The following is a 25,124-nucleotide window of genomic DNA, read 5'->3' on the forward strand; positions in this document are numbered from 1 at the left end:
TTAAATTGACTCTATAATGTAGCATTTGTATAGCTAGTCAATGGGGGAATTTGGGCCAAGGCAGAAGCACCCAGACCCGAACCACCCATCCCCACTCCCAATATATAAAACCAATGAATAAAATATAACAAAAGAAATGCTTTTGTATACAGTTGAGCTCCAAACCGAGCAAAGAAAATACACAGATGTCAGAACAGGAACTCAAAATCAGAGCTGTGAATGGGAACTCCGAATGCAATAAGAGAAATCAACAATAAGTACACAGAGAAATGTGCTTGATATACTTAAAAGAAAATTCAGTGGACTCTTCAACGTTCATGTAAAAAGTGTAACACCAGGAAACATATTGAGTAACAAACAAGATTGAATAATCTAAGTAACAACTCAGCTTGACACATCTAGCTTCTTACCTAGAGCCAACCCATAAAGCTGGCGGGAAAACACCATTTAACATTGGTCTTCCAAAAGTGCAACCTAGGGGCGCCTGGGTGGCTCAGTCATTAAGCGTCCGCCTTCGGCTCAGGTCATGATCCCAGGATCCTGGGATCGAGCCACATCGGGCTCCCTGCTCAGCGGGAAGCCTGCTTCTCCCTCTCCCACTCCCCCTGCTTGTGTTCCCTCTCTCGCTGTGTCTCTGTCAAATAAATAAATAAAATCTTTAAAAAAAACACAAAACAAAACAGAAGTGCAACCTAAGAAATTTGATTACTCAAGTCCCTAGGGCATCTTTTTTACGGCTTTGTCATCTATAGGGCCATCTAAGGCCAGCACAAAACTTAAAAAGAGAAAAAAGATTAGAAGCTAGCTGAACTATAATCTACATTCTCAAAGATTAGAACATTTGATTTGCAAATGGCCAGATGAACCAGCACAAACTGGGGGACTCTGAGTAGAAATATCACTCAAGTAAAATACACAAACACACACAACACCTCTTCATTATAAACCAATTTAACTGCTTTTCATAGTAAAGTAAAACTGTCAGTCAAGTGTGTCAGAGCACATTTTTTAAAGGTTATTATTGGGGGTACCTGGGTGGCTCAGTCGGTTAAGTGTTCAACTCTTGATTTCAGCTCAGGTTATGATCTCAGGGTCGTGATATCATCAAGCCCTGTGTCGGGCTCCTGAGCATGGAGCCTGCTTAAGATTCTCTCTCCCCTCTCTCCCTCTGCCCCTGCCCTGCTTCCACTTGCGTTCTCTCTCTCCCTAAAACAAACAAACAAACAAAAAGTCTTCTAGTTAATAAGTGAAGAGGGCAAAATAGAAATGAAATATCACCATTTTGCCAACTCTTAATTAAATCTTGGATCTAGGCAGTGATCTCCAATGTCTACCGACATCACAAAAAAGAAAGATTAAATGAAGGAAGTACACAACACCCCCAGGAAGAAATCCTGCCCAAAACTTTAACCTGAATGAGATCAAGTCTCTATATCTGATTTCCAGCTTATAGAAAATACAAGGGACAGATGAACATGTTAAATGATACCTCAGAGATGCAATCAGCAAAACCTAGGCTGTGGGAAATGGGGCTAATACCTTTTCTTCTTCAACAAATAAACGAGAAAAAATGTCTGACCAGAGATGAAACCCACAGATTTAAAGAGACTGAGAGAGACAGCAAATGAATACAATGTGTGGACCTTGTCTGGATACAGATTTGAACAAACCAGCTATAAAATATAAACTATTTTAGACAATGTGGAAAGTTTGAACTGTAACTAAACATTTGATGATTTTAAGGAATTGCCATTTTTTAGATGTGATAATGGTACTGTTAATATCTAAAGAGTCCTTATCTTTTAAAGATATGTACTAAAGATATATATAGGATTGTCTTCAAAATAATTTAGCTGGAGGGCTGATAAAAAGAAACAAAATTGGTCATAAGCTGGTAATTGTCTTACAAGTACATATGGTACACAAGGATTTATTACTTTATACTCTTGACTTCTGTATGTTTGAAATTTCCCATTATAAAAGCTAGAACAAAAGAAAATGGCTTTTGTCTTCTTTTGCTTGGAGCATACTGCTTCATGCATTTATGTTATTAATGGCTCTCTTCTAAACATTAGCCTCTGAAGAAGGGCCCAAGAGGCCCCAACTTGACCATTAAAAGTCCTATGCCTGCACAAAGGTAACTTTCTAAATATAAGTAGCATTTAGCAGCCATAGCTTAAAGCCATTACTTTCCAATCAGAAGGACCCAGGAGATGTAAGGGGCCTTAGAATTATTGTAAGAGTCCTCAAATACAACCACATATGTGATTTTTGCAATGGCTGAATACTCAAATTACACCTACTATTCTGAGTATATAAAATGTTATAAGCATGAGTATGCACAAAATGTTATATACAAGACAGTACATCCCAGTGCTGTTCCAAGAGCAGAAAACTAAAAACAGTCATGTCTAATGGCAGAGGAGGGATTAAATAAATTACAGTCCATACCCACTGTGGAATACCACTTATTCATTTAAAATGAGGTTGAAGAGAAAACGATAGGAAAGTGTTTATAATATATTAAATGAAGTTTTAAGACAAAGTTGTACAGAACAATGTCATTTCTGCTAAAAAAAAAAAAAATTGCACAGAAAAAAGACCAAAGAATGTACACCAAAATTGCAACAGTTAATTCCTTTAGGTGATGGAATTACAGATGATTTTATTTTCTTCTTTGTGCTTTCATGTGTCTAAAAATTTTTTTATAATAAATATAGAGATCCATAATCCCTTATTCACAATTCAGATATCCAAAAATCTCTAAAAATAAATTTTTTAAAGTTAGTGGCAAACCTGTTTAGGTACAAAACCTGCCCTAAACTGGCATAGAGCTGCTTCATATTTATCCCTTTTAGTGTGAGTATTGACAAATTTCATTGCAGTAATACAAGGTTTTAGAGTGTTGACCAGATTCTACGAGGGGCTCACTATTACCCTCCAACAACCCCCAAATTTTGGATACTAAATCCCAAGGTTTCAGACAAAAGATTGTGGACCTGTATCAGTTTGTAATTTGCCACCATTACCATTTTTAGGCTTCTAAAAATGGGACTCACATTTAAAAAGTTTGGCAGCTTCTGCTATCAATTATTATATATTTTTAAATGGCATCAGTATAAAATATGTCCTTTTACAGGATTATCATTCCAGTTTAATCAAAGGTGGCAAGCATTGGGCTCCTATCAGATGATTTTAGCAGCCAAGGTTTACCAAGTCCTTGGCATGTGCCAGGCATTATGTGCCTTCCATATTTTAGCTCATGTGATGCTGCTCCAGGAAGTAGATATATCCCAGGCCCATTATACATATGAAGACACAGATGCTCAGAGAGGTTATATAACTTGCCTAACTCACAAGGCAGAGTTGGGTCAGAGCCTGACCTTCAGCAACCATGCTAAGCCCTCGCCAGTTAAGCAAGCCAGGGGGCAGTTCTGCTTCCTGGATCATCTCCACCATTTTTAATAGTGGTAATAACATCACAAGTAAAGCAGAGACAACCGACTTGTTTTAAAAACTCTTTTTGATTTGTAAACTAAACAAACTTGATCTACAAATTACTAACAAAGGATAAATATGAAGCCATAACATATAATTTCTAGTATTACTACCATTAACTCTAACCACACCAAAGTTATTTGAAGATGTTCTATGAATGTAACAATATAATTTTCTATACCACAGAAAATCTCCCAGTAATCTTTTAGAAATCAGTGTGGGGAACATTTTCTGAGAGCTGTCCAGAAGAGACCAAGTTCCTACCCACAGGAGAGCCTGACATTTCCAAGAACAAACTCTCCACTATCTACTTTTGGGGTTTCCTTGGTGTCTCTGGGCTATAAAACCCAGTAATTTACTTTTCCTCCTGAAAACTAGGGTAGAAATAGCATTGACTTCCTTTTTGCAAACCAAAATTCACAGCTGTTTGGGGTGAACAAATCAAGAAGAAAAAAAGAAACTTCTAAAGGGATTTTTCTGACCAAGGAAGCAACTTTCACTGGGACCATAATCTCCTAGGACAAGTGAACATGCTGAAGCTAACTGGATACAAATCAAATTCTTCAGACCACAAGACTGTTTCACTGTTTCCAGTCTCTAATTTTTGTAACTAAGACAGTAAAAACTGAACTTCAATTGGAGAATTCAGAAAAAGGGGAATGTCTGACTTTTCAAACTTCTGTTAAATTAACTTTTTCTACAAGTACATGCCTTACTCAGTTTAAGATAAGCACTATTTTTAGATATAAAATAACCACACACAGTCATATTCTGCTTTAAAGAAAGCGAAAATGCACAGCAATTCCAAAATAAAGCAAAAGGACCACTATCCCAATAAAATCATACTTAAAAGAGATATATTAAGAAGTTCTTTAAAAATCATTTTTAACGAATTAAGAGGGTTTAGTGTAAGATCTAGAAAACTTATCCTAATGTTTTGGTTTTGTTTTGTTGCATTCTCTTGGAAGAATGAGGACTTAGATCACACAAGCCCATGAGATCCTGCTTCAGGACCTTGCATTCTACGATCCTTGGTCAGCGTTGTCCTCTTCCTTAGGATGTTAAAATATTTTGCTCAAATTAGGCATATTCAAAAGAAAATCTGCCATCATGGGAGGACAAAAGTAACAGGGTCAGCATGAGAAAATTGTCTTTTTTTTTTTGAAGATTTTATTTATTCATTTGACAGAGAGAGACACAGTGAAAGAAGGAACACAAGCAAGGAGAGTGGGAGAGGGAGAAGCAGGCTTCCCGCCGAGCAAGGAGCCCGATGTGGGGCTCGATCCCAGGACCCTGGGATCATGACCTGAGCTGAAGGCAGACGCTTAATGACTGAACCACCCAGGCGCCCGAGAAAACTTGTCTTGCCATTACTGTTTCCAAGCTACACATTCATTCTGGGGGGTGAATGAAGGACCATTTTAATGGCATGGTTATATTAATCACTTTTTTTTTTAAGTCTGAATTCCTGACATAAATATTAGCAATCTTTCTTAAAAAACAATGAATATGTTGTCATATCTTCTGACATTGGAAGAACTTCTTATTGTCCCCAAAGTGGGGTCCATTTTTCAAAAGTTTTCATTCTTCATTTCTTATTTCAAAAAATAGTTCATATATTTGGCAAACTGCAGCTATTTCTAGATAGTCTCCCCCCACCACCCCAAAAGGTAGAGTAAAAACTAATTTATAGCCACATTTATTGCTACTGTCTATAAATTTTCCGATTTCTCCAGTAAGCCTCCTTGGCTTCTTTTCTTATTCACTCTTATGCTTAAGAAATTAGGTATAGAATTCTCCTAAACCATGACACAATCTATTCCTCGATCCTAACCTTTGGTTTAGTTTCTTTGTGCTTCTGAACCCTCAGGAATGCATTTCACTTTACATCGTTCACATATACCAGTATTTAGCTCATAATTCAACATAGTTTTAAGTTAATATATGATGTTTTCTTGTAACATTTCCTTTTCTCAGGTCTTTTTGCCCTTTAGTTGATAGAATTCACTTCTAACCCAAATCGTACTGTCTTCTCATATAGAATTCGCTTTCCTGGAAATTAGTAGTTTCAGTATGACCATCAACATATCAAACTCTGAATTACATGAGAATTTCTGTGCAGGGCTGAAAATACCATGAGTTAAAAAGAAGTTTAACACAGTGCCTGTTCCAAGGTACTTGACTGAAGGCCTACATCTGTTCAACAATCAGAAAATGAGATCGTATTATATAAAGCAAAATCTATGCCATCCAGAACCTTTCTAGGACTAGACATTTCAGGTAACTACGCTTTCTAAATAATCTATTGCTTGTCTTTTTAAGTAACAAATTATATTTGAAACATTTTGGATAAAAAACTAAAACATGTTTTTCTTACTTTCATTAACATGCTATATTGAACATAATTTAACCTGTATCTGATGGCTAAGAGTCATACTAAACAGAAATTAGAGCACTAAGTTATAGTACAATGATGCCTAGGGCCTAAGGAAGTGTGTAGGGCTATGCACATCTATGTTAATAGTCTCAAATTACTAAAAAGTGGGAAAAATTATGATAGATTTTAATTGCTTTTTCTGTCTCTTATTTTGTCAGTCTGTCACACAGACATTATTCTGCTATAAATGCTGTAAGGAAACAGACCATGCATCAGGAGAGGGGCTAATTCTGATAAAGCACCTACTATGTCTGAGATAAATTTTACAGTGCATCTAGCAATTGGCCTGGCACAAAGCAGATGACAGGTAAACACTAGATAAATGAACAGCACTAACGTGCCGACCTAAGTGGGCCCTCTCCCCTATTTATTGTCTCTAATCTGCCATAGCCCAGAAAACACATACCCAAGTATGAAAGAACACCATATATAATATATCTGGCATGATACTTTGTACACAGCAGGGGCAGTATGGCAAAACTGTATGGGCTGAACTGAACTGAGGATGGCTAACAGGGAGCATTTACAATGTGCTAGAAAATGTGGAAGTATTTTACACACAGTATCTAAGATGATACCTATAAGGCAAACAATATTGTCCCCATTTTACAGATGCAGAAATTGAGGCTCCAAGTGGCTGAGTAATTTGTATAAAATCAAGCAGCTAGTCCATGCTGGGAGCACATTGTGAATTCAGGCAGTCTGACTGCAGAACATTATACTCTACTGCCTCTGAATAAATGTGCAGTAAATAAGTCTATAACAACTCTTTTTTCCTAAAAGTTTTTGCTAACTTTCTGATTCTCAGGTATGTTCTCAATTGGTCAGTGTTACTATAGGTAAACATTATACTGACAGGCCAAAGCAATAAACTAGGAAAACTAGGCAAGTAAAGTATGAGCTGATGAGCTACTGTATGCTCCAGATGATGGGTTCCAAAGAAGTAGAAGCCTGAGAGATCTGTGTGTATTAGGGTCAGTAGGAAGGGCTTTAAGAAGTTAAGACCTAAGCCCAAGAAGCATAAGAATAAAGAGATGGGGTGAGAGAGGGAGCATTTTTTTTTAAAGATTTTATTTATCCGACAGAAAGAGACACAGCGAGAGAGGGAACACAAGCAGGGGGAGAGGGAGAAGCAGGCTTCCCACGGAGGAGGGAGCCCAATGTGGGGCTCGATCCCAGGACCCTGAAATCATGACCTGAGCCGAAGGCAGACGTTTAACGACTGAGCCACCCAGGCGCCCTGAGAGGGAGCATTTTGTAGCTTAAGAATAAACACAAAACCTTCGTGGAACTAGGGGAGGGGGGTCGTAAATAGATGAACAAACACACATGTGGTTTAGAACATTTATATCCACTGCAACTATAAGCTCCCATTCTAGCCAGCTTTACTTGGTCACTCAAACAGCTGGACAAACATAGGTTACAGTTGGCAGTACTACTGAGGGTAGGATATGGCAGCTAATGCAAAGGCCAGATCTGAAGCTAGGATTCCACAGCTCTTGTTAAGGGTCCTTGGAGGTGAGGAGTGTGGGCATAGGGAGCCTACCCTCTACTATTTCCAAACCTAAAATGGGAGGACATGCTGACCTACGGACTATTTAAATACAGAGTGTCATTTGCTCAGAAATCTTTCACTAGGCTGAACCAGAATCACCTCTAATTAATGACACACCTAGTGTAACCAGTGCCTGAAGATCCTCCCTGCCCCTAGGAATCCCAGCGATGAGAGGATAGGGAAGTTCTTGGGCCACCTACCATCTCCATAAGAGACACAAGAGCACGTCAGGAGTCAGCTCTCTTATGCAAGGAAATGGAGACACCATGCACACTTTATGACAGAGACTGGACATTTTAGTATGAGGCCCAAAGCAAAAACTGTGGTCAACAAACATTTCCTAGTCTTGCTTAACTACACGGCAGCTAAATCCTCAGCAAAATTTCAACAGTCTCTGAGTGTGAGCAGTAAGAGTAATTTGACCTGTACTTGAAAGTGGGAGATATTTGAAAGTTTCTCATGTCAGCAGGTTATACTAGGGGTTAAGGTATCTCCGGCAACCCTCCAAATGCTACATTATTCAACCAAATAGAGACAGGCACCTCCACACTTGTATAGTCTTTCTCTCATCTCTCAGACATCAGAGTGCAGAAATACCAAAGTAATCCAGGGAAGATTTGAAACCCAATGTATGCATTCAAAGTACATCTTTTGAGGGGCACCTGGGTGCCTCAGTCGGTTAAGCATCTGCCTTCGGCTCAGGTCATGATCCCAGGGCTCTCTGCTCAGTGCAGAGCCTGCTTCTCCCTTTGCCTCTGCCTCTGCTCCTCCCCCCACTTGTGCTCTGTCTCTCTCCAATAAATAAATAAAATCTTTAAAAAAAAGGTACATCTATGGAACACCCGTAAGTTGTCAGGCACTGATCCAGGGACTGGGGCTATAAACATAAGAAAGACTAAGTCAATCTAAAAGATGGAAGTGTACCCATTCATTATTATTACCCTTTATCACGCCCAACCACTCAAGGCTCCAGGCAGGAAGTTCTTCTAGTGCCCCACTAGCACCAGGTAAGTTTCCTTTCCTGCTTCTGTGCCTCTGATCAGGGCTTGCCCGGAATGCCTCACTGTACTTCACCTACCTAAATCCTCACATCTTTCAAAGCGAACTGAAGGCCCCCTCCTGGAAGCTCTGGTCTCTATCTCATTCCCAAAGTTATGTCTCATTTCTCCAAAGTACTAACAATTACTGCCAGTACCACCATCAGCCTATTTAGAAATCTGTCATCCTCTAATTGATACTTTTATTCTTTCAATGAATCCTGAGTACCAACTGTGTGACAGCATTGTTCCAGGGGCTGGAGAAAGGGCAGCAAATAGCACTGGTTTTAACCTCCCCAAAAGAACTCCTGGGGAGAGTTCTTCTCTCACACCGCTTTTTAAAAAATCTTCCTGTGTAGACGTGGGCTTGTACCCGGTGCTTAATACCTAACAATTTATTAGATCCTTGGGCTGCTTTGGTCCAAGCTCACTCGAATTTAAGTAATTGAATAAATTAATGGGGAAACAAAAGCCAACGAAGCCATTTCTAAATGAACTTCCACTTCTTAAAAACCTCAAAAGAACAAGGAAGGAAAAGAAAACAGGCAATGAAAGTGCTGCTGAACCAACACATTTTACTCACACTGACAAAGCACGTCCAATTCCCCCCTCCAAGCCACGCAAAAGTGACCTTTCTCTCTCAATCCGTATAGCTCCAGATTCAAGTGTTTATTTTAACAACAGATCTCAGAAAAGTTTAAAGCACCCCTCAGTTTCCTAAACCAGTCTTTCTAAAGCTTTGTTTCTTGACGAATAAACCCCTTGATGAACCCTGCATATGCAGGATTAGCAGACTAATCCAATGAGGTTCACTACAACGAACTAGAATTTGAGCTTCAAGCACAAGAGGGACTAAAAGAACACTCTGAATGTGATAACTCCAGACACAATTTTAATATAAACAACAAAAGCCAGGTCCTGCGGTGCGTGGTGGAAGGTTCCAAGTTCCCAAAAGAAGGGAATCAAGAGAATTTCCTCCAGGGGAGCGGCGAGATTCTGCAAGCGTGGGAGTTTCTGCAGGAGGTGAGGGAGATTTAAAATAAATATTCTTTTGCTCTAAAGTGGTTTGTGAGATACGACAGCTGGCACCCTACAGCGGGCGAGGGTGAAGCCGGGCTGTGCCATGCGGCGGCGGCTGCCACCCGGGCACTCCCACCATTCTCCGCAGCCGGGTCAGGATGCGAGACCGGAGCCCGGCTCCGCGCGGACCCGCACCCGCGCTCCTCGCCCCGTGGGCCACCCGCCCTCGACCCGAGGCACCCAGCAAACCCACCCGCCCGGGGTCTCAGGAGCGCGGACCTCTCTGGAGACCCAGGAGACGGGCGGGGGAGAGGAGGTCTCCAGGCGGCTGTCCGGGCCCAGCGCGTTACTCACCTGAGCAGACTGGAGAGGGGATGGCTCGAGGACCCCAGGCCGCCGCCGCCGCCGCCGCTGCTCCCGGAGGAGCCGCCGCCGCCGCCGCCCCCGAAGCCTGAGGAGAGCCGCTTCCCAGACAGCAGCTTCTCCACCGCCGGGAGGTGCCCGGTGCGGGCCGCCTCCAGCAGCTCCTGCTCCTTCCCCATCCCCAGGGCCGCCGCCCCCTGGAATCCCTTCCCAGGGCTGCGGCGGAGGCTGCTCCGGCTCCCAAACTTTCCGTCTCCGGGCAACGCACCCCCCAAACCGGCCGGGGACACCACCCCCCCCCCGCCTTTTCGCCCCAGGAGCGCGTCACTTCCGGGATCTGGCGTCACGCGTCACCGCGCCCTCGCGCCCCGCCCCCTTGCCCACCTAGCTGGGCGGGGCTCGGCCGGCGGGTACAGGTGGCTTTGGTCGGCTGGAAACGGACCTGGGTCTGAGGAGATAGGACTCCAGGGGCAAGAGGAAAGCGCCTTGTAGTTACCCGCTGTACAGAGGGAAGGGAATAAATGGGGCCCACCTGTATGCGCCTCCCGAAGTGCGCTCCTTCCCCAAAGGTTTTGGGAGCCCACAGGACAGGAAATACGGTAATTCACCCAGGAAGCGTAGAAACAAAGAGAGAAATATGGTAACGCGCACCTACATTTCCAAGCCCATTCTTTGAGCACGCATAAATTAAATATGTGGTGGATGTGGGAACCTAGTGATACAGAGGTGAATAAAATGCCCCGCTCCGTACCTCAATGAGGGAAGAGAGGAAAAATTTTAAATAAAAATATCTCCACTTCTTCATGGTCCCAATCTCTGAAATGGCTCGTTAAAGTGAAATATGCAAAGAAAAGACCTCCCATCCCAGTAGGATTTGCTTCCTCTTACTTTTGATGAGATTAACAAAACTGACAAAAGAAGTCAGGCTTGTGAAACTGACCTCGATCTTGAGTACTGGTGAATTGGAAAACTCACTTAATTGGGTAGAAACAATGTGTTTTTGCTACTAGAACTGTTCCTAGCTCGAAGTAGGCGCTCAACAGTTGTGGAGTGAATAAATGGATTGGATCAATTCTGTTCAAGCTATATGACTTTTTTTTTTTAGGATGTTTAAGGAACCGAAGAGAAATGCTGGCGATTCACACAGGTCCACGGTCTCTACCCAATTGAAATGTACGAGGTTGAGTCCCTGCCTAAAAGTTTACCGGATAGCCGCATCCCACTACACCGGCGTACAACGGAATTGAGTTTTCTCCCGTCCCTAAAACTTTACTCTGAAGAAAGCGGATTAAGGAGTTAACTACGTTTTTAGGAAGGCAGAAAGGAGGGGGGGTAAGTCCTTCAGTAAACAACACAACTGTCTTTTACAAATGCTGATTTCCCAATGTGGAAGGAAAATCCACAAACTGAATTCTGTACCCTCAATCTATCCTCTCCAACCGCCACCAAACCAGACTTAAGAGCCCCGAAGTCCTCTGCGCATGCTTCAAACTGTCCCCTCCGCGGAGCCGTAGGAGTGATGTTATCATAGCGCGACAACAGGAAGTAAGCTTGTGGGCGGCTGTATTCCTCTAGGTCGGGAGCTCTAGAGTCTGACAGGACTGCGATCTCTCCCCTCTTTTTCTTGCTGCTATGGATAATGCCTGCGAGTCGCCCACGGAAAAAGGAGGAGAGACAGGGGAGTCAGATGAAACGGCCGCTGCTCCCGGGGGTCCCGGCGCTACCGACACGGACGGAATCCCGGAGGAAACTGACGGGGACGGAGATGGGGACTTGAAAGAAGCCACGGCCGAAGAAGGCGAGGTAGGGAGAGAAGTGTTGATGAGGCCAGAGATTGTTAGTGCTTGCTGGACCGGCTTTCTGGTTGGTCCCTGCCAATCTAAGATAACTGGAACTCACCATGACTCCCTTTAGATCTGCGAAGGTGGGTGGGGAGAGGGAGGAGACAAAGCTATAATGCTGGTTCGGTTCTAGACATCCAGCCATTGGGTTAATACTTTTAATCCCTTAGATATCAAGGCTACTTCTAAGAGAATTTTTTTTAAGTAAACTCTACCCCCAAGGTGGGGCTTGAACTCACGACCGTGAAATCAGGAGCGTCATGTTCTGCTCACGGAGCCACACAGGCGCCCTTAAGGGACTTTGACATAGCCTCTTGGTTTTCCTGGTGAGGAAATTGGGATCTAATGTCACACTAAGACTTAGTGCAAGAGCTAGAACCCAGGATTCCTAGTACCCCTTTGACCGATATATGGTTTCTCCTAGATGTTGCTCAAGCATAACTTTGTCATTATACACTGCAGAATCGTTCAAGGAAGACTTTGAGGGAGTTACTGGATTAGCCACGTTTCTACCCTCTTCAGACATTTAACTACTACCGGTGATCTGGATGCTAATGTCCAAGGGTCTCTATAGCATAAATACACCAAACCCATCAGTTGTGCCACCCGAAGAGTTCAGCAGTGTTGCCTAACTGAGCATCAGTAGGGGGACCAGAATCTCAGTGTTCTCTCGGTTCCATTTCTAGAGATAGAATCTTGGAGTCTTAGAGTTTCTTAGGGACTTAAAGGGATCATGGGGGAGGACATTGGATTAAATAGAAAGCCTTTCAGAGCATTAAGTTGCATCAAAACATATAAAGTAAGAACTTTTAGAAAAAGAAAAATGTGATGAAACTATTTTAAGAAGGAACCTTTAAACAGATCTGAGGGACAGAGAAGATTTGAATAATCGGCTCAGTCCCATAAGGAGCTCACTACATGCAGAAATTTGCACCCAACAGAAGATAGTTTTTTTTTTTTTTTTTATCTGAAACACTCTTTAAAAATTGATCATATAGGGGTGCCTGGGTGGCTCAGTTCGTTAAGCGGCTGCCTTCAGCTCAGGTCATGATCCCAGCATCCTCGGATTGAGCCCCGCATCGGGCTCCCTGCTCAGCGGGCAGCCTGCTGCTCCCTGCCCCTGCTCTTGTGCTCTCACTTGCTCTCTGTCTCTCCCTCTCAAATAAAATCTTAAAAAAAAAAAAAAGATTATATACCATACCACAAAGAAAAACACAAATTCTTAAAAGTAGAAATCAAAACAGGCCACATCCTGTTAGTATAGTGCAATAGACCTAAAATTAACCAAAAAAAGCTTCTCCCCACCCCCACTCCTCCCAAAAAACTAGCATCTGGATATCTTAAACTATTTTTTAACTAGCCCTTAGATTAAAGAAATAAAGAGAACACTACATTAAATTCTGTGGACTTTCAAAACCTTATTTAAAGAAAATTTCATAGCTTTATATATTTTTATTATTAACGAGATGCTGAAAATAAGCACCCAACTCAAGAAACCAGAAAAAAAACCAGAACGGAGGCACCTGGGTGGCCCAGTAGGTTAAGCATCTGCCTTCAGCTGAGGTCGTGATCCCGGGGTCCTGGATTCCAGCCCCACGTCAGGCTCCCTGCTCAGCGGAGGGCCTGCTTCTTCCTCTCCCTCCCCTTGATTGTGCTCTCTCTCTCTCAAATAAATAAGTAAAATCTTTTTAAAAAAATAAGTAAATAAAAGAACAGAACAAACCAGAAATATTTGATGTTCAAGTTTAGGCTAAATAAATTTGAAAACCTAAGAAAAATGACTTATTTTTAGGGAAAATATAAATCACCAAAACTTAAGCACGGAGAGGTTAGAAAACTTGTATTAAATAGGTAACTAGAAAGAAATTGAAAAGTTTTTTAAAGGTATACTGCCTTCACTTTCACCTACCCCCCTCATATTCCTGTATGTGTTTATATGAGTTCCACTTTAGGGAAAACAGAGGTTAAATCCCATTAATGAGGTTTGTTGTGTCTTTTGATTTTATATTAAGGTAGAGGGGGTGAAGTTTGGATTTTGATTTTAATTGCTATTAAATAGACATTAAACATCTAGCATGAGTAAACCTATGCTAAATGCTTATGTGGGGAGAGAGAAATAAGAGACAAACCTATCTTCAAAAAGTTTTCAGTCTAGCAATGAAAAATAAATATTTGCATGATACAGTAGAATTGAGAGACAGGAAGAAAAGAGCACTACACGTGGGAGAAGCTCACTTATAAGTTCCAAATCCAGGGCCGCATGGCTGGCTCAGTTGGTAGAACATGTGACTCTTGATCTCAGGGTCATGAGTTTGAGCCCCATGCTGGGGGTAGAGGTTACTTAAAAAAAAATGATTAAAAGTTCCAAATTCAAAGAAACACTGTTTTGATGAGAAGGTGCCTCCTTTTTAATATTCTTTCCAGATGGAATCATCAGCAATAAAGAGATCTATAGATTTAGAGGCAGAAGAGCTGGCTGGATGGAGAGGACTTTTCTGACATCTCCTCTAAAGAATGAGGTCAGGAAAGTGGGCTCAAGGGGGGGAGTGGTTTTCATGATCCTTGGCATATCATTTCCTTTGTAAACATACTAGCTAAACTGGAACACTGGATTATTTGGCTGGTTTTCCTTCCACAGCTGGGCTATAAACTTCTTTAGGAGAGTGTATCTTACACATAATGATGATACAGCCAGTGTTTGGAACAAAAAAACTGTTGAATAATGGGTTTGTTCTGTTGTAATAAGAATGAGGTCTTACCCAAGTCTGGAAAATAGGCCACGTATATATGGGGTTTTTTTCATCTTCTCAGCTCAAGAGTCAGGACATCTCAGATTTAACAGCAGTTGAAAGGGAAGACTCATCTTTACTTACTCCTGCAGCCAAAAAAATGAAAATAGATACCAAAGAAAAGAAAGAGAAGAAGCAAAAAGTGGATGAAGATGAGATTCAAAAGATGCAGTAAGTCACTTTCTGATTTTTTTCCCCATTTCAAGGCTCTAACTTGACCACACAAAGTTAATAAATTTTTTTGGCCTTTAAATTTTTTTCCTTTTTTATATTCAAAAGAAAATAAAGCAAATAATACCTTTATGTTACATTTTAGAAAACATAAATAAGTAAAAAGAAAAATATCATCTTATCACCAGAGATAAAAACTTAATATTTTGGTGTATAGTCTCCAAGATACTTTCTATATGCATATATATCTAGAAATAAATTTTTTCAAAGATGTTACTGTTTGTAACCTGTTTTTCACATTATATACGGTGAATGTTTTCCATGTTAATAATTATATATCTAGGTCCTAACCTTTTTTTAAATGGAAGTAGCTTCATTGTGTTTTTTTCAGTTTGGGGTTTTTGTTTTTGTTTTTTAAGTAATCTCTACACCCAACATGGGGCTCAAACCCACAACCCCAAGATCAAGAGTCACACGCTCCACTGGACTGAGCCAGCCAGGCACCCCTCATGGTGTTTCCTGATTGTAAAAGATGTATGGGCTCATGCAAATTATTCAGAAAATACAGAAAAATGGAAAAAAAAATAATTACCTCTAATCCCACCACCCAGAGTTAACCCTGGATATATATTTGATTATATACTTCTTCAGATTTGGGGTTTTTTTGGGTTTGTTTGTTGTTGTTGTTTTCAGACTTTTTTTTTAAAGATTTTATTTATTTATTTGACAGAGAGAGACACAGTGAGAGAGGGAACACAAGCAGGGGGAGTGGAGGAGGGAAAAGCAGGCTTCCTGGCAAGCAGGGAGCCCAATGTGGGGCTCCATCCCAGGACCCTGGGACTGTGATCTGAGCCAAAGGCAGACGCGTAACGACTGAGCCACCCAGGCGCCCCTCAGACTTGTTTTTAATGTTTTATATGTATAGCCAAATATTTTGTCAGTAGATATGCCCTTTAATCATCAGTTGCATTGGCTGCATTATATTCCATTATGCAGGTGAATAAATCAGTCAATCCCTGTAGTTCTTTTTTTTTTCTTTTGACAACATTATGATGAGTATCTTTGAGGACGTTTGCATACTTGTCCATTTATTTCCTAAATAAACTCCTAGAAGTGAATTGCCAGTTCAAACAGTATGAATATTTTCAAAGGCTTTTCATACACATTTCCAAATGCTTCTCCAGAAAGGTTGTTCCACTTCACACTCTACCAGCAGGTATGAGTTTTTGTCCTCCCATTCCTATTAGTACCATTCTTCATACTATTTGTCTGATTCATGAAAAATATTTATTTATCATTGTCATTTCTTTAGTTAATAATAGTTAATTTTTTCCTCTGTATTGGCCATTGGTATTTTTGTAAATTCCCTGTTCATGTCCTTTGCTCATTTTCTAAATTAAAATAGCCATCTTTTTATTTATTTGAAAGTATTAAGAGTATTAACCCTTTTCCATATATTTTACAAACATTTTCCCCCAAGTCGGTTAATGTTGAAAACTACTGGTTTGAATATAAATATATGTATCAAATTTTTACCATCAATGTGTAGTAAGGTAGAGTTATGGAGAGAGAGAGCCACGTGCTGAAAACAATCTATACAATCTAGATAGTATAATATACTGTGACCCAACATTGTTAAGTTTTTGTTCCTAATGAAGTAGAAAGGAAGTTGTGTTTCACTTTTTCTCAGGTTCTTTAAGAGTAGAAACGCTTTGGAGCACCTGGGTGGCTCAGTCTGTTGAGCATTTGTCTGCCTTTGGCTCAGGTCGTGATCCTCGGGTTCTGGGATTGAGCCCCGCATCAGGTTCCCCGCTCTGCGGGAGGCCTGCTTCTCCCTCTGCCTGCCGTTCCCCTTGCTTGTGTTCCTTTTCTGTCAAATAAATAAATTTTTAAAAAAAGTAAAAATGCTTTATCTTCATTCCTTGTAAGCACCAAACCTAATGCTATTGACCCCTCAAGAATTCATTTTCTAATTGTCTGAGACTTGCTTTTAATTGATGTGATAATATATCTTAAGCATTTGTTCTTGTAAGCCAACTTAATTACCTGAATCTTTGTCTAGAATCCTGGTTTCTTCTTTTTCGGAGGAGCAGCTGAACCGTTATGAAATGTATCGCCGGTCAGCTTTCCCTAAGGCAGCCATTAAAAGGGTAAGGATGGACTACCACACTTCATTTCCATCCGATGTGAGAGCTGAACTACACACAAGAGGAGCTGTGTCCATTAGCATTTTGAGTAGGGTGTTAGTCAAGGTGATGGATCATTCATGCAGGAAAATAAAAATAACATGTCCCTCAATAATCAGTTGGAGTTTTGTATTTCAGGGATAGGGTCTCGACATATAGGTCACTATACACCCGAATCCTTGTTTTAATAGTCTTAATTTCAGCATCCAGCCTTTAGCAAACACTTTTTAAGGAAAAAAAAAACTCTTAAGGGTACCATATTCCAAAGCCAGTTATTGGCTATGTTAATCACGGTCTTTGTCCTTCTTTCAAGCTGATCCAGTCCATCACAGGCACCTCTGTGTCTCAGAATGTTGTTATTGCTATGTCTGGTATTTCCAAGGTTTTCGTCGGGGAGGTGGTAGAAGAAGGTGAGTATTATTAATACACATATGGGATTGAACCTTTGGGGGTCTTATTTTCAAGAGTATCTATACTAAGGGACCTATTAAACACTTGTGGGAATTTGCATTTGCACTAGTAGTTAACGAAGTGGGGCACCTTGTATTCAGGAGAGCATGACCATTATTCCTTAGAAGTTTTAATACTCAGAGGCAAGGAAGAATCTGGGAAATCTTTCTGGATGCCTGTCCCCAGCCCAGGGTGACAGAAGCATACTTCGTATTTTTCTCCAATGGACTTTGCTCATTTCTGTTGCCCAATTAAAGACACAAGAAAAGCAATCACTGGGGTTTGACCAGTGTGGTATGATGAGGAGTTGTCCCTGATGTTATAGACCCATGGGAGCTGCCCTCCGTCCATCAAGGAAAGAACCTGGCTGCTGTGTATTGCTAATCTCATCAGTGAAATGTTTTATTTTTTTAAGCATAAGTTATGTTTTAAACTATCGCCTATGATAAAGCCTGATAGGATATACTAAAGCTAACGTGATGTGTTTTATAGCATTCTCTAAAGAAGGGAGTGTCATGGTTTCCTTAGCAAGCTTAAGAAGGGCTAATGAAAATTATAGGATTCAAATGGATTATGTAATATGAAGTTCTTGTGTGACAACGAAACTTTTCTTCTTGTCTTCTGTTTAGCACTGGATGTGTGTGAGAAGTGGGGAGAAATGCCACCACTCCAACCCAAACATATGAGGGAGGCTGTTCGGAGGTTAAAGTCCAAGGGGCAGATCCCCAACTCAAAGCACAAAAAAATCATCTTCTTCTAGACCAAAGCCTAGAAAGGCCTGGTACTGAAGGAAGAAGCGCTGGTTCCAGACCTGCTGCTGCATGAGACTTTTGCACTGGTGCTTTAGTATCTCAGTCCTCCAAGGATTCCATGATGATTTTAATGTCTTTCTCGGAACTCTTGATATTCATCGCATCTCAAAGGCATGCAGCCTGTTTCATACTTGCCTTGACTAAATATTGGGACCTCTTTGAGCATTTTGAGGCATGGAACTGTTTCTTGGCCAGTTGGAAGAAGGTACATGGGCCTTAAGCATCTTCTAGACAGGGAAGCTGCTTTTAGAGAGAAAACCTTTCCAGGAGAGCTTTGACAATTTCACACTGAAGCGTGAAGTTGCTATGACATAGGTTGTTTCTTCCATCTGGTTTTAAGTGGATGAAACAACCAGAAACTTTTGACTTGAGATACTCTACCATGAAAAACATAGTAATAGCAAGAGTAGTGGAAAAGTCTGTCCCTGTAAACATGTAAAGTTCTATGGATTTTGGTGAGTGATCATTAAACTGTTTTCCAACATGCCATATGTGTGTTCATTTTCTGTCTAGAATGGGGAGAAGTTCATCATTCTTCTCTGGTGTCAGAATAAAATTAGTCTTGGCTTTTTTTGAAAATTTGAGCCCTTCCCATTTTCTATTAGAACCATTAAAATTTTATCTCATAAAAGAGTACTTAAACCACTTAAAAATAATGTAAAAGCCCATATATTTCAGGTTCCTATAAACAGATATACCACAACCAGTGTTTAGTAAGTTTAATTTGTTTTCAGGTGGTTCACAGAACCAGTACACTCAAGGTTTGATTAGATAATGCAACATTAAAATTTCCCAACACTGACCAGTATTCCAGTTCATCAGATACATTCTCATTGTTTTCCTCAAATAGAGGGGAACAGAGTGACCTTTTATTGACAGTGATTAGCAGTAATAAGGCTACTGTATATAATTGGCAATCCCCAAGAATTCTTTCCTCTGTCATTCAGTGTCATAGGGAGAAGAGTTTTGAAGCTGTTCTCTTTCGAAGCTTTCCTGAGCATGTCTTAAAAGATGCCAGTTCTGTTTAGCACCCTGATGGAGGGGAAACAGCTTGGACTCACAAAGTTCAGCAAATCCGACTTTGAGTATCTTACATTAAAACCCATGGCTTTAAACATATATTTAGCTAGTGAAGAAGACACTTCAGTGGGACATTCCACAAAGAAATGTTGTAAGACTCAGGCTAAATCTTAACCAGATAATAAACTGAGGGGAGGGGGAGGCAGATAGTCTCTCAGCTCTAACAAATTTTTTTTAACAATTATAGGAACTACACCTATTGCAATTTGAGATATTGGATAAGGCTGAAACTTACAAGTAACAAGGAAGAAAGATCACATCACGAGTCTAGCCATTTAGCAAAGCCTCACAGTTTAAGGTTCTCCAAGAGTTTCTCCTTGTGTCTGCTGTGAGATAGGGAAAATAATCCCCACTCAACAATAGCTTCCATCCATACCTATCCAGAGATGAATGGGAATATTCCTACTCTAGTAGAAGGCAGGAGAAGATCTAGGTGAGGGCTGTAGTCTCTGGAAGGATGGTACATCACACCAGCTTCTCTCGAAACGGTAATGACTACGGTAAATTACGAGGTCAGGACAGCTTTTCAGTTCTCAACCAAACGTCATTCTACTAGCAGTGCAGCAATGTTTGTTCGTTTGCACAGTTTTGTGATGTTACTGTAACTGATTTTAGAAGTTTAGGCAAGTATTAAATGAGAAAAAACTAACCCTTAGTGTAAAGGTTTAGAATGGCAGATTCCCGTATCACTATGGCAATACTTGAAACAACATGCTTTCCACTACCCCCTGAACTAGGCTAAGGGGAAACTAATGTAAATGGGTTAAATGGAAGCATTCAAATCCTGGGGTATGTTGAGGGGTAGTGTTTATCCCTTGTATACTCCGTACACAGAAACTGTTCCTTTCAGTACTATGAAAGGGTACATCAAGTCTGAGGACCGTGGCAAAATGAGGGTCAGATTACAGAATACAGCAAAAGCAGCCATCACAAGAATAGAACCCATTCCTTTAGTCTTAAGTCAAAGAAATGAGGTTAATTATTCCAGTGAGTTGAAAAATCTGAGATCAATAACCATCCCTGCAGCTCAGCTAAGAGATATTTAAAGTAGTCCATATGCACTAAAGCCTACCTCCAGTACATCCATGTAAACAGGAAATCTCGACAATCATAGATGAGACATAGTTGGAAATGCTTCACAGCTGAAATGGTGATGTGCAGCAGCTGAGGTCTTTGAGGGATAGTGGTGCTATCACTCCAGACATTTTCTTGAGGTATTGTTATTTCTTATTCACAGAGTCTTTGAGCTCCAAGGCAGAAATCATAAGCAGTCCAAAGTACTATTTTCCTTCCTTTTTTTCTTTACATTTATCCTGAGAACTACCAACCAGTTCACATTTCTTCATTATGCAAGTCTTTCCCCCAGCGAACAGGAGTATGAAATTACACAAGATGATTGTTAACTAAAATTTCCTGGGACAATGACCCCTACACCACATTTTCTGCAGGAGGATTTCAAGACACAACAGCCAAGGATGCCACCTAGGAAAGTCAGAAATCCTAGGGCTCCATTTGTCACATGGACAAGAACTCCAGAGAGCCTAGAAACCTGACTGAACTCTGGCCATTAAAGGGGTTAGCCTGGATGCTTGCCAGATTTGCTTGTATCGCCGACCAGCAAGCACAAGCTTAAACCGAAGGTATACCAAGCAATGCCCATTAGTCATTTTCTTTGCATGCAGGGACACCAGAGGGACATGGTGCAGGTGGGGGTAGGATGTGGGGGAGGAGGAGAGGGAAAAAGAACCAGAATGTGATTTTAAACCAATTCAAGTGAGTCTAAGTTTGAATAATTGTTTTCCGGCTACTGATCTCCCTCTGCAAGGCCTCCTCTAAGAACATTAGAAAGGCCATACTTGAGAGGACGAGTGATCCATTTTGTTCAACACTATGCCTTCTGAAGGAGCACTAAGGGGGAGTGTGTAGAGGAACACAGTTACCGTCTCAGTGTGTTTCACCAAATAGCCCTAGTTTTCCATAATTCCATTGGAAGGCCATTATACAAGGATTCCTCTTAAACCTTCACCACCCATACATAGCCTCTGTCAGCATCACTTCTCGGACAATGAGCTCTTTAAGTTTCTGATTTGCTAGAAGTGCTTTCTTGTACTTAAGGCGATGAGGTTGAGCCCCAGAGCTAGAATATCAGGACTTGGTGAGCATGTCCTTCCTCTTGACTGGATATCTGATCTCACACTACCCTCAGCTTTTATCTTTCCAGAGTTGGAGCTAACATTTTAAACTTGTGTCCTCATGTGGAAGTATCTCCACTCCCTGATAATTTTTGCTATTCTCTGGACCTTTCGTCCCTTCACCATATATTCTGTAAATAAGGTCACTAGAAGTGCACAGATAATGTAAGCCATTAAAGTGGTGTTCTATGAGGTCCTGTTTTCTGTGTTGTCTCCACGAGCCCTTCCTGATGGTGCAGTCGGGCTTCGAGCCAGAGTAGCCAGCACACTGACCCCTCCTTCCCCTCAGCAATGGTTAGGTTACTTTGCTGAGTTCTAGCAGAGCTTGCTGCCTTGCTGATTCTTCTATTACTTTACACTTCCCTAGACTGAACCTCACCTGTCATTTTCCTGTGTCATCACAGCCTGGCTTGTGGGCCTTCTGTGGTTTTGCCTTTTTTTTTTTTTTAATCCCTTCCGGTTTACCTTTCACTGCCTGAAAGTAGTGACATTTGACTGCATTATAATTTCCTACTTCCAGGTAATTTATAAAAATCCTAAATAAGGTTAAACCAAGCATCCACCCATAGGAAACTCCCCTGTTAGCATTATCTCCAAAAAGATGTTTATTCTTAAGTCTCTAAGTTGTTTCCTAAGCATGACAAAGTATTCCCGTATCTCATAGTAACTGGTGTTTTTAAAGTTGCTTTAAGTGAAGAACCTTGACAAAAGTTCTTTAGAAGTCTGAACAAATTATATCTTGTTGTTTCTTGAATGCATGTTTCTTTTTATCCTCAAAAAAACTAGAATATGCAGGTCAGGCATGATTTCCCATAAAGGAAAACATTTATCTTTCCTCCAATATGTCATGTGTGATTAAGACTTCAATGACACCAGTAAATCACTAATTTTACCATCTTGCCAATTCCAGGTGAGTTAGCGGATGAACTTCTGTCCAATCAACACAGCTTGAAGTATATTACAGAGCAGTATGGATGAAGGTAGAATGCTGAGGAAGAATTAGGTAGGAAAGAAAGAGGGGGAAAATCATTCTTTCATGGGGCAAGGGGAAAGCCTAGCTGGGTTGAAGGGTTTTTGTTTTGTTTTTTCACTTAAGTCAAAATTTTATGATTTTAAAAAGCCACAGTGATAGAGGAGTATGAGAGGCAACAAGTTGAGATGTTTACATTACAGTTTAAAACACATTTTCAGCTCCCAAACCACCAAGTGCAAAGGAGAGTGCTGGCAGAAAGTCCCAGGGCTGGGAGAGCAGATGTGCCAGGAACCCGGGGAGACAGAGGAATCAGTCCTGAAGCGCAGCTGTGGAAGGCAGGCAGGACTCCAGGCAGGCAACAGTGGGCTCAGCACTGGCTCCCCTAGTGATTCTTACCACATCATACCTTCAGCCTAGCTCAGTGAATATTGATTTAAATTTCATATAATGTCATAGAAGGGAAAGATACAACTGAGCCACTACTGTCTACTTTCTACCACAGCATCACAATGATGACAGGATAACAGAAAAGAACCTTAACCCTGAAAAATCTGATTGTAGTATCAGCCAAGATGGTATGAGCTTGGCTCCCTTTCCAAAAAAAGGCGGCAACCAGGTCTCCCTTACTCTTGTGCCTCTCCTGGCTCCTGCCTTGCTGGCTATTTCCTGTTCCACTCTACTACCATGGCCAAAGCTCAGGCCGAGGACTTTTCAGGTCTGCTACAGGAAGCTCTGGGACGTAGAATCTTTGGTGGCTCTGTGGGTGACTGAGGAGGTGGGTACTTTCTCTTGTTCACACAGGTTGTAGAGAAAGCAAATGTCTCTTGCCATGAAACCAAGTGGTGAAATGGCCCTACAGTGTCGACAAGATTCCACCTAGTGTGCAGAGAGCCAAAAGGCTTTATATAGGCAAGACATGATGCTTGAGCCACACGCAAAGCTGCCCCCAATTTCCTAGAACGTGGCCGTGCTTTGCCCTGTCTTCCACACAAGTCAGAACAGCTGGTAGAAAGGACACCCCAACGAGTGGGCTGACCACTCCCCAGGCCCTCTGGCATCCTCAGCAGACTTCTTCAGTGCTGGCCGGTGCCTTCTGTCACAGGTGGTGCTATTGCTGGTGATCTCCTCTCTCCTTGGTAAGATGGCTGAGCCACTGCTATCAGAGCTCAAAGAGGGGGTTATATTTCCTAATCTCCTGAAGCAGTCTTTCTTTCTCCTGGTTGGCATCGGCCAATGCTTGTTTAGTTTCTATAAGTTCCTTTTGTAGGGTAGGCAATTCTTTCACCTGGGGAACAATAACAAATTTACAGTTAATAAATAACATGCCTTGCAAAAACATGATAAGGGAACAAGAACTCAGAATTCAAGCAGAAAAATCCACAAATTTGGTTATTGATCAAGAGAATACAACCAGATCTTTCTAAAAGCCTAATCGGGGCAACCTGGGTGGCTCACTCATTAAGCGTCTGCCTTCGGCTCAGGTCATGATCCCAGGGTCTTGGGATCAAGCCACACATTGGGCTCCTTGCTCAGCGGGAAACCTGCTTCTCCCTCTCCCACTCCCCCTACTTGTGTTCCTGTTCTCGCTGTGTCTCTCTCTGTCAAATAAATAAATAAAATCTTTAAAAAAAATAAAAGCCTACTCCTGTCTTCAGAGTTCATCAGTTATAAGGACAGCAGCAGTAGAATTATGATCAGCAACCATTCACCTACAGTTCCTGAATTATATCCCCTAGTAAGCACTTATAGAAGTTGCTGCTAGGTGACAGGAGCCCAAACCACCCAGCTATACATAGTACAGACAAACTTTTCAGCCCTCTGAGTTTTACAAGCTTCTGTAATTACAGCCACTAAGGGTCGGTGGGAAAGGTACTGTTCAGTTAAGTCCTCACCTGCTGTTCAAAAGCTTCTTCTGTGGGCACCAGAAACATCTGTTCTTTGGGGGGCTGCCTCTTCTCACTTTTAGGTCCTTCAGCTGATGGTCTGTCTTGAGCAGCAGCTGGAAAAAAGTAAAGGTTCTAAACGACAAACTCCTGCCAACATGCAAACAATTCCTAGTTATCATCTATCCCTTTATAGGAGAAAAAAGGCAGAGAAGAGGGGCGCCTGGGTGGCTCAGTCGTTAAGCGTCTGCCTTCAGCTCAGGTCATGATCCCAGGGTCCTGGGATCGAGCCCCGCATCGGGCTCCCTGCTCAGCGGGAAGCCTGCTTCTCCCTCTCCCACTCCCACTGCTTGTGTTCCCTCTCTCGCTGTGTCTCTATCAAATAAATAAATAAAATCTTTAAAAAAAAAAAAAAAGGGGGCAGAGAAGCCAGGAGGCTGACAAGCCCAACTCACCGCCTATGTGGAACACACCATCGTCACCCCGCTTCAGCACAACATGCTCCATGGCCAGAGTGATGGGGATAGGGCCTGGAGATGTTGGATAAATGGGGGGGGTATCATCCTGCAGGAAAGAGGGAAACCACATGATGCCCCCAACCAGTTCAGAGCAATTCAGGTAACAACCCTTGCTTCTACCATTCAGCTTGAAGCAGTGTTATGCCATTATGTGTCCATACGTTTTTGCAAGGCAGAGAAGCAGAACTGAGTCTCTCCTATTCTAGAGATGGTCAAACTGAGGACCAGAAAACCTAATGGGCTTATTTATACATAGTCATGTTGCATGCCAGAGACAAGGTCAGGGCTAGTGACAAGGTCTCCTCACCTAAATCTAGAA

General features: G+C 41.6%; 3 protein-coding genes across 16 annotated transcripts in view; 1 reads left to right on the forward strand and 2 right to left on the reverse strand.

The window, feature by feature from the left end:
• Window positions 1–10,816, reverse strand: part of ANKS1A (ankyrin repeat and sterile alpha motif domain containing 1A) — a 176,558-nt gene extending 165,742 nt beyond the window's left edge. The window contains exon 1 of one of the 7 annotated variants that reach the window (XM_027602588.2): window positions 9,902–10,814. In XM_027602588.2, the coding sequence (XP_027458389.1) occupies window positions 9,902–10,089 (188 nt within the window). In that variant the 5' untranslated portion in view covers window positions 10,090–10,814. Of the gene's footprint in view, window positions 1–9,901 lie in introns of all 7 variants that reach the window. The other 6 variants (XM_027602591.2, XM_027602586.2, XM_027602590.2 and 3 more) reach the window with 6 other exon arrangements.
• Window positions 10,817–11,419: 603 nt separating this feature from the next.
• TAF11 (TATA-box binding protein associated factor 11) lies at window positions 11,420–18,648 on the forward strand. Of its 2 annotated transcripts, XM_027602599.2 has the most exons (5): window positions 11,420–11,713; window positions 14,563–14,711; window positions 16,774–16,861; window positions 17,211–17,307; window positions 17,977–18,648. In XM_027602599.2, exons 1-5 carry the CDS (start codon window positions 11,543–11,545, stop codon window positions 18,105–18,107), a joined length of 636 nt encoding a protein of 211 aa, XP_027458400.1. In that variant the 5' UTR covers window positions 11,420–11,542; the 3' UTR covers window positions 18,108–18,648. The 2 variants fall into 2 exon arrangements, with proteins under 2 accessions (XP_027458400.1, XP_027458401.1); XM_027602600.2 differs by lacking the exon at window positions 17,211–17,307 and having other exon boundaries at window positions 11,428–11,713; window positions 17,977–18,033.
• A 216-nt stretch (window positions 18,649–18,864) lies between these two features.
• UHRF1BP1 (UHRF1 binding protein 1) overlaps window positions 18,865–25,124 on the reverse strand; it is a 63,127-nt gene continuing 56,867 nt past the window's right edge. For all 7 annotated transcript variants that reach the window (XM_027602257.2, XM_027602259.2, XM_027602260.2 and 4 more), the window contains 3 exons: window positions 24,743–24,851; window positions 24,297–24,403; window positions 18,865–23,689 (listed from right to left, as the gene is read on the reverse strand). In XM_027602257.2, coding sequence (XP_027458058.2) covers window positions 23,564–23,689; window positions 24,297–24,403; window positions 24,743–24,851 — 342 coding nt within the window. In that variant the 3' untranslated portion in view covers window positions 18,865–23,563. The remainder of the gene's footprint in view (window positions 23,690–24,296; window positions 24,404–24,742; window positions 24,852–25,124) is intronic.

Source organism: Zalophus californianus, chromosome 7 (genome assembly GCF_009762305.2).
Source record: "Zalophus californianus isolate mZalCal1 chromosome 7, mZalCal1.pri.v2, whole genome shotgun sequence".
Lineage (NCBI taxonomy): Eukaryota > Metazoa > Chordata > Mammalia > Carnivora > Otariidae > Zalophus > Zalophus californianus.